General features: G+C 40.0%; 1 protein-coding gene across 1 annotated transcript; it reads right to left on the bottom strand.

Annotated features, from left to right (window-relative positions):
• Nucleotides 1-3,332: 3,332 nt before the first annotated feature.
• On the bottom strand, nt 3,333-10,583 carry LOC128475213 (17-beta-hydroxysteroid dehydrogenase type 6-like). Its single transcript, XM_053457679.1, has 4 exons — nt 10,256-10,583; nt 9,551-9,809; nt 7,072-7,235; nt 3,333-3,703 (listed from the first exon to the last, which is right to left on the bottom strand). The coding sequence occupies exons 1-4, from the start codon at nt 10,569-10,571 to the stop codon at nt 3,462-3,464; spliced, it is 981 nt and encodes a 326-aa protein (XP_053313654.1). The 5' UTR covers nt 10,572-10,583; the 3' UTR covers nt 3,333-3,461.
• Between the last annotated feature and the right edge of the window lie 1,976 nt (nt 10,584-12,559).

Here is a 12,559-nt window from a genome sequence, read left to right on the forward strand (position 1 = left end):
ACCAGGAGTCAAGCATATACAAAATATATCTAGGCTGTATATTTATATTACACATAAGTGTGTACGCTGTCTTCTGTATGGCACTCTGTGTTTTCTTCAATAGTCAGGCAGCTGCAGTTCGTTGTTGACAAACGTAAAACTATGCATTGTGCTGTCAGCAACAACATAAGCTATGTTGCTGTGTTGTATAGCTAGAGGCATTTTAGATATTTGTTTTGTTAGGTAACCTTACTCTGCTATACATGAGGTTTTATACCCCAGTACAATATCAGTTGGATGTAAAATCATTACTTACTATGGGCAATATCTGAATACTTGTATTTTTATTGGATCATTCTTTTACCATAGTAGCATTCAAGAAAGACCCCCACATGATTAAAAGCACATGTTCCATGCATGTATGTTTTCATACCTAATGTATGGATTTTTTACAAAGCAGAAAGAGCATTCAAGCACAATTGGGAGTCTTAACAGCACCAGGGAATTTATTATTGGCCTGGTCCATGTCTGGAGGCAGCAAGCAGGTTACAGCTATCCTGCATCATATTTTTTTCTTCTTCTATCTGGTAGTATATATATATATATATATATATATATAATCTAAAGGAAAAGCTGCTGCTTACCAAGAACGTTGGTGTTTAAGGGGGACGGAGAGCAAATAAATCGCCTGAAACAACTCACTTATGTATACATTAACACAGAAAGTAAGTTGGGGTAAGACAAGAAGGGCCCTTTTTGATGCCAAAGAAATACTGTATCCAGACGCAGCTAACCCTAAGCTTGCCCTTGCTGTCATAGAGGGCGCTTATGGAAGGATCATTAGGTGGGGTGATGGGTGAAACATGGGTGGGGTAATGGATAGGACAGTGGGATGGACATGGGGTGAAGTGACTGGATGGGTATGCCCTTACTGTAAGGCCTTCATTCGCTTGAAATATTTTTATGGGCAAAGCATCATGGTTTTATATACAACAGTGGCACAATGCCACTTACAGGTTTAAAAAAAAATTACCAATCTTCTTTTTAACAAATATGCATGTTACCACTAGAAGGCCCCTTTTGTTACTGACACATCTATGGCCCATTCAGTAATCAGGGGCCTATATATACTGAGGCTGTTCCCAACTACAGCCTCAGTATAAGGCTGTTCCCAACTACAGCCTCAGTATAAGGCATTAATTACTGGCCCTGATTGTGGATTGTGTTCCTTTTCAGCATTGTTGATGCCAAAGAAATAGTGCATCCAGGGGCCATTAACCCTAAGCTTGTCTTTGCTCTCATAGAGGGCGCTTATGGAAGGATCATTCGGTGGGGTGATGGGTGAAACATGGGGGTGGGGTAATGGATAGGAAAGTGGGATGGACATGGGGTGAAGTCAGGGCCGGCCGAAGACTTAACGCCGCCTGGGGCGAAGTTTAAAATACCGCACCCCCCGCCGACGCCGGGGGGGGGGCGGCATTTTAAACTTCGCCGACGCCATAATCTACCCCCTCCCGGTACTTACCTTTAAACAGTCCTGCGGCGAGTCTCCCTGCTCTGCCACGGTGCCGGCTTGTAATGCTGAGCGCCGGAAATAGATGTCACTTCCGGCGCTCTGCATTACAAGCCGGCACCGAGACCGAACAGGGAGACTCGCCGCAGAGGAGAGAGAGAGAGGGGCGCCGAGCGGGTAAGCGAAAACCACTCGGTGCCCCTCTCTCTCCTCCGCTTAAAGAAAAAAAACAAAAAAAGCGCTTGGGGCGGCAAAGTGCCGCCCCTTCTAAAGTGCCGCCTGGGGCAATTGCCCCAGTCGGCTCCATTGTAGGGCCGGCCCTGGGTGAAGTGACTGGATGGGTATGAGGGCCCAGGCTTTAACTCTGTACTGAGCCCCAAGCATTCTGATGGTGGCCCTGACTGCAAGGCCTTCATTTCCTTGAAATATTTTTGGGGGCGAAGCATCATGGTATTATATACAACAGTGGCATAATGCATATCTTCTTTTTTAACAAATATGCATGTCACCACTAGAAGGCTCTTTTGTTACTGACACATCTATGGCCCATCAGGGGCCTATATATCCTGGGGCTGTTCCCAACTACCTTTGCTGAAGCATTAATTACTGGCCCTGATTGTGTTAATTTTCAGCATTGTTTATCCTCTGGTTTTGATTTCTGGCTTTGGACCCTGTTTCAGTCTGCTTCCACCCGCCAGACGCCATCTTGGTCTTCAGTGTCTCGGTCTTCAGTGCGCTTCTTGCCTTCCCAATAGATGGCGCCCAAAAAGATGGCTTAGACTGCAGCACAGACTCCTGAATCTGCCAGCTCCACACAGGATTCTGAACGAGCAGCTGTTCTTCCACAAGGACTACTGCCTGACCCTGTTCCCATAGTTGTGACACAGGGGCAAAATATAGTTACCTGGGAACATGTGGCATCTTCAAGTCTTCTAGTGCTGAAGTGTTTCCTAATGACATCTACTGAGAATAACTGTAATTATATTTTTTACAGGACACATGCAAAGTTTTGTTTTTTCAGTTTTTCTTTTCTTAACTTAGTTGGGGAATAAAAGTATATTTTTATGTGCAAGCAGTGAACGAAACTACAAACAGATCGTGGAGAAGGCAAATTAGAAATACGTCTTATTTCTAACTCAAAATAAAAATTATCTCCCCACTTTCCGCTCTGTTAACCTGGCCTTCTGAAGCTCTTCATCAACAGGGAGGAGACCATAGGGACAAGCTCATCTCTGATTTGAGGAATGGGGAAAGAGGCTAGAATAATGCAGACAGATCCTCAGAGAAAGAGAAGTGCAGAAACGATTCACTTCCTCCGCAGATCCTTTTGCATTTCTTTGGCCTTTTGGAGTACTTCTGGTGTGGTGTGCGTACCACAGGGATATCCTCTCAGTGGCTTTGCCCTGTTGCACTCCTGGAGGCCTGGAAAACATAGTGGAAAGGGGGGGAGAAGCGGACCAAAAAAGAAGACAGAAGAAACAAAGAACAAGAATTGGAGCTGTGGAAAAGGAACACAAAAGTGGTTGGTGGAGAAGGTAGGGAGACATTGAGTGTAAGAGTGTGTGAATGAAGCTGAATGACAACAAATTTAGTTTCCGAATGGGAAATGCCCTCTGCATTTTGTCCAAACAGGGCAAGAAATTTAATTTATTGTCCAAAAATGAATGGACCAAAATACGAAACAAAAAAGACAACTATATACACAAAACATGCACAAGCAATATACAATAGAATACAATATACGTTTTCAATGATTTTGGCCAAATTAGGAAAAGTGCCTTATTTTTATTATACAATAGACTGGGTTTATCAAGTCTTGTTACAACTTGTTACAATATAACCTAGTTTATAAGGCTATAAGTTATAAGGAAAACGTATGCTTAAATGTAAACTATTTAAATAAAATATACCACCACAGATCTGAGTTTGTGAGTATAAAACAATAATAAAAAAAACTTGCAGTAAATCATTAAATGCATGTCCTCTTATTATCAGCTTTGGTGATGGCTGGCTTTGGGAAGGAACGGGTCAGCAGATAGTCTGATATTACAGTGGGAAGGTAAGATACTGGTAGATAGAATAGTTTGGTGTTCCAGCCAGCAGAATAGCGAGTCCACGGATGTACAGCTATAAGGGCATGCTCCATGTAGTCAGTGACCTGGGTTAGATGTGGAATGCATTTAGACAATTTGTGCTGGATGAGCTCACAGTCTGGGAAAAGAGAAAAAAGAATGTGTATTTACTCACCACAAATAATTTTAGACCAGTTCAAACTGAATGTATAGTTTCAGTAGACCTTCCCCGGCTGTCAGAAATCATGGGGAACTCTGATCTCTGACAGCCGGGGAAGGTCTGCGCGATGGATTTGGATCTTAGTCTCATAGTCAGACCTAGTTGAGGTCTGATTATAAGACGACCCCGATTATAAGACGAGGGGTATTTTTCAGAGCATTTGCTCTGGAAAAAACCTCGTCTTATAATCGAGCAAATACGGTAATTTGTTTCATAATTTAGAGTTTGACACATATCACCTAACCATTGACAAATTTAGATGTGTAACTATTTGATGTTAAGGAAGGGTACCCATTGCTGTTTATGTCCCGCCAGCTCTTACCTGGGTGCATAGGGGTAGGGGTTGGAGTATAGGGGTCTCTCCTAGGTGGGTACCAACACAGGAACTGATCTTCATATTCCCCACTAGACCACAGTGCAGTTAAATGGGTTGTAAATTAGTGTTTTTTATACCATAATAAGATTAACTATTACAGACGATGCTGGAGAATGGGGCTCTGAGATATTAACGATGTGTGTGAAGTGTGGAGAAGATCAGGGAAATGTATTCCTCTCTATTTTCTCTTTCAGTATGAGGTATCAAGAATATGGCAGGTTTCCTGGAAAGGTTTCTACTTCTCTGCTCCATGGTGCTGTGTAAGGCCTCACAATTAGTGGTGTATTTACCTTGAGAGCTGCTTTAGGTCGCCACCCTCATCACCCAGTCACTAGTATATGACATCATATCCTGGTAATCTGTGACTTGAAGGTATACATTGCCTTTTAATGCATTATATAGAGGCTGTGTCTGTGTTAGGGCCTACCTGGTCTAGATGCACTGGAATGCAGGAATCCTACACAGAATAGCCTGTATCTTGCACTGCCCACTAGCCAGTTGAGAGGAGGGGTTTGACTAGTAGTGAACGGGGCAGGAGGTGGAGAGTCGGAACTGTTCTAGTATAGGAGAATGGCATTAGAATGGTCACCCTGACAGCAGGTGACTATAGGCAGCAGGTAAACTGGTACAGGGAGTAAGCAGATAGGCAGCAGGTGAACTGGTTCTAGCAGACGGCAGAATGAACCGATACCAACAGATAGCAGTTCAGCAGTTGACAGGCAAGTCCAGCACCACACGGCAAACCAGGAATCAAAGATCAAACAAAAGTCCAAAGTCAGTGCTGAAGAATCAAAGCAAAGATAGCTGTAGGAACGGGCATCAGGCAAGGACAGGAATAGGTCAGGATGTGGTTAAAGGACAAGGCATAGGGACAGGTATTGGTTCAGGAACAGGGAGGAAATTAGACACCATTTTGAAGCTAGGAACTAAAAAAAACACAACTGAGAACCTTGAAAAGGTGTCAGTTGTTTAAATAGTCTAGGTCCAGCTTTCCATTAGAACTTATAATTAAAGGGTGCGCCCCCTTTAAGAATCCCATCTACCCGCATGGACAAGAGATTCTTCGAGCAGCAGGTGCATGGCCACTCACTGGCCTCTAATGGACTGTTAATTGGCCAGTTGAGAGAAGATCAGAGATCTCTCTTGTAATCAGCTAATTGAAAGCAGTGCAGCCAAGGGGTGCTGCCCTACCACCCTAGGCCAAGCTCTAGTCAGCCTAAAAAAATACACAAAAATATTCTGCTCTCATGGATATCAAACACTTGCAAACACAGCACAGTTTATATATAAAAAAAGAAAATGTGTTAAATATATGCGTGACACCTCTATGAATTCCTGTGAAAAATATATTTGATGTATATATTACATTTTTTAGTTCACCTGGGTTACTATAAACAGGAAATTCAACCATGATTTCTGTTTCACAGGGGTATAAATATAAGCTAACACATAGGACAAATTCCGTTAGCCGTTCATCACAATGAGTAAGACCAAGGAATATAGCTGTGATGTGCAGCAAAAAGTTGGTGAGCTTCACAAAATGGGAAGTGGCTCTAAGAAAATAGCACAAGCATTGAAAATCCCCAAAATAGAGTTTTTTGGCAATAAACACCAGAGGTACATTTGGAGCACACAGAGAGGTAAACATATGTTAAAGTACTTCATGCCAACGGTTAAATATGTTGGTGGCTCGTTAATGTTTTGCAGCAGGTTTTCTGCCAGACTTGGACATTTTGTTAGGATATATGGCATCATGGACTCTATCAAATGAACACCTGACTGTCTCTCCCAGAAAGCTTAAAATGGGCCGTTGGATCTTCCAGCAGAACAATGATCTAAACACACATCAATATCAATACAAAAATGGTTTACTGACCATCAAATAAAGGTCCTACCATGGCCATCCCAGTCCTCTGATCTGATCCCCATAAAAAACCTGTGGGGTGAACTGAGGAGGAGAGTCCATCAGCATCAACCTCGAAATGTGAAGGCTTTGGAGAGATTCTCAATACTGGAATGGTCTCAGATCCCTTGCCATGTATTCTCCAACCTCACTTGGCATTATAGGAGAAGACTCAGAGCTGTTATCTTTGCAAAAAAAAATTTTTTTGGATAAACCTGTTTTGTGTGTGCAATCGTTTAATATCCATAAGAGCAGAGTATGTTTGTGTATTTTTTGAAGAAAAGATCAAAAGGTTAAACAATGAAGATAATTTTTAATAGCCATCTTTGCTCATATTTACTAAGGATGCTAATATTAGTGAAGGGCACTGCATATAGGATAAATGGTATGCAGGTAACACATTAGAATGATTAAAAAAGAACATCTCATCAGTACTAAATGCAGTTAGTTGTCATGTGACACAAAATCAAGCACTGGTAGGCTATTGCCATTGAAAGTGGAAGAGCTTCTTAAAGGTTTACGTTTTGTTTCATGTGATTTCATATTCAAGGGAACTAATTAAAGGACAACTCTGCTAAGTGAAACTGATGTATTGTCTAAGAGAAATAGCACCTGTAAGTTACCTGAAAGCCCTCTTATTCCTCCAATAAAAGCTATGGATGTATCATTTTATCTGTCGAACATTGCTGATATTTAAAGTTATCTGGCTACGGAACCATATATAGGTCTTTTTTTCTCCTATTCTGCATCCTGTTCTTTGGGTTTTAAGTAAACAAAACGATCATGGCAACTGAGAGTTTAGACTGCTTAATAAATCACCTTTTAGGTTAAAGAACAGATACAAAGCTGAATAGGATATTCCCTTTTTTGTACACTATTATTAAAATGTATTAATTATTGTCTGGTAAATTGTCCAGGTAAAACTAAAACTGGAGCCGTAATTTCTAACGGCAAGAAGAAAGATTCTGCTCTATAGAATGCAATGTAAAATCAGATAATATTGCTCACAGTCTTGAAAATACTGCTGGCCGTAGCTATCTTGGATAGACAGTGGTACTTTGCTCCAAATAGTGCAGATACTTTTTATTGTGGCCTGCTGATCTGTGGCTGGGGTTCTGTAGGAACTGGGTTCAATGATAGCAACCTTTACACCAAATGGTTGAAGTTCACGTCTGAAAAACCAATGGAGTAAAAAATTAGCTATTATTATAGTTAGAATATTAAGACTAACAGTATAAAGACTAAATCAAGATAAAGGTATATAAAACAGTAAATCAATTTGGTCCCTTCCCGTCCTGAAATAACTTTTCATTTTGCACAACTCCAAGATAAATAATTTGCTACCAACTTAGTTAAATATTTACATAATCGCATGATCTTCTTTTTTTCCACTGGTTAATGATACACAAAATCCCTGGAATTAAGCATTGCTGAAAGTGCTTTATCATGACTGAGCATTGGAAAGACATTAATCTATAGATTATAGATCATTTCTATAGAAAAGGCATTGACATACAGAATACAGGTTTGGGTTCTTTAAACTTGGGCTAAAGTCTTGAGTGGCACAAGGGAGGGCTAGCCCAGCCCTTTTTGGAAATAATTTGTCATAATTATTTTTCCCCTCCTCCCTTTTTATCTTTCAGGTTAATCTAAATGGATGTGACGTGGGTTCTTGAGATGTGACATCAGTTTAGGAGTTTGCTATGCCACGACCAAAATAGCACAGTGCAGGACTCTCCATGAATTGGGACCATGGAGGGCAGTATTGTGGCTACTGTGATCGCTCTCCATACCCATCCCAAGTGCCATATCAGAAGGCAATATCCGTTTACGAAGATAGAAGTGTCCTGGAATCAATAAGAGATTAATTTCTCTGTGTACTGAAGAGTAAATGAAGAGTTAGTGGGCTTATTATCAAGTGTGTATTTCACAGGATAATGGATCAATAATCTTTTATTCTTTTTTTTGCTTCACTAGATTTCTTACTTTGTATCACAATGTACACAGTCTATTTATACATTTAAAGCCCACACTCCACAGAGTTTCAAACCCCTTCACTTTACTGAAACAGCTCTAACAAACATCTCCAATGACTTGCTCTTTGCCAAAGCAAAAGGTCACTTCTCTATTCTAATACTACTGGATCTCTCAGGTGCTTTTGATACTGTTGATCATCACCTTCTTCTACAGGCATTCGAGATACAGCTCTCCTGGATTTCCTCATATCTGTCTAACCGTTCCTCCTCTGTCAACTTCTCTGGCAAGACATCATCGCCACTTCCACTTTCGGTTGGTGTCCCCCAAGGTTCAGTCCTTGGCCCTCTGCTGTTCTCTCTTTATACGTCATCTCTTGGCAAACTAATCAACTCATTTGGCCTCCAGTATCATCTATATGCAGATGATACCCAAATCTACATGTCTTCTCCTGATCTCTCTCTATCTTGCATGTCCCGTATTACCAATTGCTTGTCTGCTATTTCTTCATGGATGTCACAACACTACCTGAAACTGAATCTTTCTAAAACTGAACTCATTATCTTCCCTCCCTCCATCTCCACTACCTGAATTCTCTATCACCATTAACAACACAACTATCTCTCCTACTAACCAGGCCCGATGCCTTGGGGTCATCCTTGACTCTAACCTTTCCTTCATCCCTCACATTCAGTCCCTCGCCAGATCCTGCCGCTTGCACCTAAAAAACATCTCTCATATCCGCCCATTCCTCACCCAAGAATCCACAAAAACTCTGGTTCATTCACTTATCATTTCCTGTCTTGACTACTGCCATACTCTTCTGGTTGGCATTCCACTGTTTCAACTCTCTCCTCTACAGTCTGTCCTAAATGCCGCTGCTAGGCATATCTTCCTTGCACGTCGCTCCTCTTCTGCTTCCCCACTCTGTGAAACCCTCCACTGGCTCCCAATTACCTTTAGAATTAAATTTAAAATCCTGATACTGACATATAAGGCCATCCATAATACTGTCCCTCCATACATTTCTGCCCTCATAAGCAAATACTCTCCTACTCGATCTCTACGTTCTTCCTCCTCACTTATTACCTTTTCCTTTTCCCGCCTACAAGATTTCACTCGAGCTGCCCCATATCTCTGGAATCTACTCCCAAGGAACCTTCAGCATTCACCCTCCCTCCCAACATTCAAGAAACATCTCAAAACCCACTTCTTCAGATAAGCATTCCATCTTAGCTGCTAGAACTTCCTTGTCATTAATACAACCTCCACACTACCTCTCACCCTTTCTCTGTGAATTATGTTTGTCACCCCACTCCCTCAAGATTGTAAGCTTGCGAGCAGGGCTCTCTCCACCAAATGTATCGGTTTGTCTTAGTCTGTCAATTCTTGTCTTGTCACACCCCTTTATGTATTGTATTAAGCGCTGCGTAAACTGTTGGCGCTATATAAATAAAAGAGAATAATAATAATAATAATAATTATACAAAAACAAAATCACTTATTGTGTTACCTTAAGGAATCAGAGAAGGCTTCTATCCCATGTTTGGAGATGCAGTATCCACCACCCAGAAAGGCAAGTCTACCCATGACACTGGACATATTAACAATACGTCCTTGTGCTTTTCTAATGAGAGACAGTAGGCTGAGAGTCACACTAATTGTCCCCAACAGGTTTACATTTAATACTCTGGAAAAATCCTCTATTGTTAGCCACTCATTTGGGGCTGCAGGACTCACAATACCAGCATTGTTTACTAGGCCCCATAGACCTGTGAACAGAAAAAAGAAAAATGAACATATATTAAAATGTTACATATATGTTTAGAACACATGTTGTATACAATGTATAATTCAGAGTATTTTTCACTCATTATATGAGTAGTAATTTTGCCAGAATATATTGTAGTTCTAGTGGACTATTTAAAGGTAGAACTAAATAATCTATATAGAGTGAGCTAAAACAAATTAAAGTGAGCTCATCCTGTATTGATGATTTAGTTTTACTATTTATTTCAACAGGGTTAACGGGTGATCCCTGTTTTAGGGTTATTTAGAGCACATTCATCATACAGCACTCTTCTTTTTTCTATTTTATTTATTGGACTATTTAAAGGTAACAAAGGCATATAGCAAACAGAGGCAAAATAATACGCAAGATAGTGAAGAGCTCTTTCAGAAGCTTGAAATATAAACATAAAAAATCACAGCAACTGACCTTTGTTGCTAACTTTATGTATAACCCACTTGACAGCATTGCTCACACTCTGGCTATCGGTGACATCCAAGATAACTGTCTGTAATCTGCTAGAGGTTGCCAAATTCAGATCATCAGCTCCTTTCTCAGTAAGGCAAGCTGCCAGTACCTGCATCCCACGCCGGTCCAGCTGCTTTGCCAATAGGTTCCCAAATCCAGAGTCACAACCAGTAATCAGTACATATTTATCTGAGAGATTCTCCAGCATCTGGCTCTGCCTGTACCATCTGTACAGGAAGAGCAGAGCCAACAGCACCACCAGTAGGGGGAGCCACATTACAGCAGATATAATCACTGGAAGACAAACATCAGGGACATCAATTTAACCGATATTACTGATATTAAAAGATGTTAAACTACAGCACAACCCATTTCTAAAAAAAAATGCAACATGAATATTTTATTACAGGTTTTCAATATGCTTTGTTCATATTATTGAACATTAAAACATATTGTAACATATACTAGCACCAACAAACAATAGGCAGGTGCTGTATATGAATATTAAACAGTACTAGGTACAAATGCTTTTTTTGTACCTTGAGGCACCTTGTGGAATATATCATAATTTATGTTTAGATAGGGGATAAAAAGAGGACCAGGCATTTAACGCATACCAGCCCATCTGCTCCAACTCCAGATTTAACCCTAATTATCCATCCTTGATATAATTTAATCTGTAAAACAACCCTAATATTTAACCACACATTCAACCATGTTGTCATCTTGCACTGTATATATATACATATAGTGACTCCAAATCCAAGAAAAAACTTTTACAACCTTTCCACTGTCAATCTTACCAAACAGCAGTTCAGTGTTGGTAATTCCAGGCTTCAAGGACTCCCAAAAACCATGACTGCAGATCAGTGATTATCCCCATAGCCTACATTTTACAGTACGGTAAAAAATTCTACCTAAGGGTATCTGGAGGTTAAAATAATAAACAAAATGTTGACAACCATCTTAAATTGACGTTCTCAAGATTTCTATGGTTGTTTATCCACAATAATTTTACTTTCCCATTGAAAAAAAACGTGATAACTGAATTGAAACTGAACACTGTTACAGTGATAAACAAATTCTTCTACTTAAAAGTGGGTTTGAATTGACCTACATGTGCGTAAGAGATAATAATTAAATCCTGAGCCACTGGAAACAAGAATGTTCACCTCTCCATTCTGCTTACATAACCTTTAATGATGCACTAAAATAGTGGTACCAATTTATACACATTTCACCTAAAGCATGGTGTGTAGACATTAAATATTTTTATATTGTTTCTGAATTATATTAAGGTTACATTCATAAGCTGTACTCAAACATTACTCACATTAGAACTGGTAATTTTTCATTAAATCACTCTTCAGATAAATCTTTCGATCAAGATCTCCGTGTTCTTGCTTTTTGTTTGTCCCTTATGATTACATGTCCTCTTTCCTAATAGAATGTAGAGAGACAGTCAGCTACTCCCCATAGTTTTGCCTGTGTGAATTGTGAAAGTTAGGTCTCTAAAAAATACCGAAATGCTATCAAGGCAGAACTCCCCTCAGACTTCTCATTCCACAATACAATGGACTGCAAACAATATTGAGCCAGCCTGGACTTGGCTTGGACTTGGCTTTCCAGATGTGCCTTGAACAAAAAGGCTTAATTAATTTGTAATGATTACCATTGATTGCGCTGGCAAGGGGGTTATAAGAAGACAATGATCATTTGTGCTGGTTGGGGATGCCTTGAGGTGGGTAATAAAAACAGAATGCCAGCTTTATTTAATATACAAAGAGACATAAGATGGATCATATTTCTAATACTAAGCACTGTGAAATGCTTTTGCAGCTAAATAGCAAGTTGAAAAATCCACTTCGGCAAGCCCAGTCAGAGGCCTATTGAAGAATATTAGTATTTGCTCTCATAAACACATCCAATTTGCAAAAAATACCAAAATGTCCATCGGAAGAGACTGAAAAAAGAAGTACATAGGCGGAAAACTCATTTTGGATCCAGTCATGGTTAAACTTAAACCATGTGATACGTTTATTATAATAGATTTTGTATTCATGATGTAATTTTATTTCTTTTTGAGGGCAATATTGTAAGGCGCAACCAGTAGACATGCTTCTAACCAGTTCCTTCAAAATGACCTGTTGAAGGCAGAGAATCATTCTCTTTGATCTTTTGTTTATAAGATTTGTGGTACCAAGTTTGCAATTTTGCTGTTCAAACAATTCACATATACTATGAAGTAATAATGTGAATGAATAA

This window comes from Spea bombifrons, chromosome 2, assembly GCF_027358695.1.
Source record: "Spea bombifrons isolate aSpeBom1 chromosome 2, aSpeBom1.2.pri, whole genome shotgun sequence".
NCBI lineage: Eukaryota > Metazoa > Chordata > Amphibia > Anura > Pelobatidae > Spea > Spea bombifrons.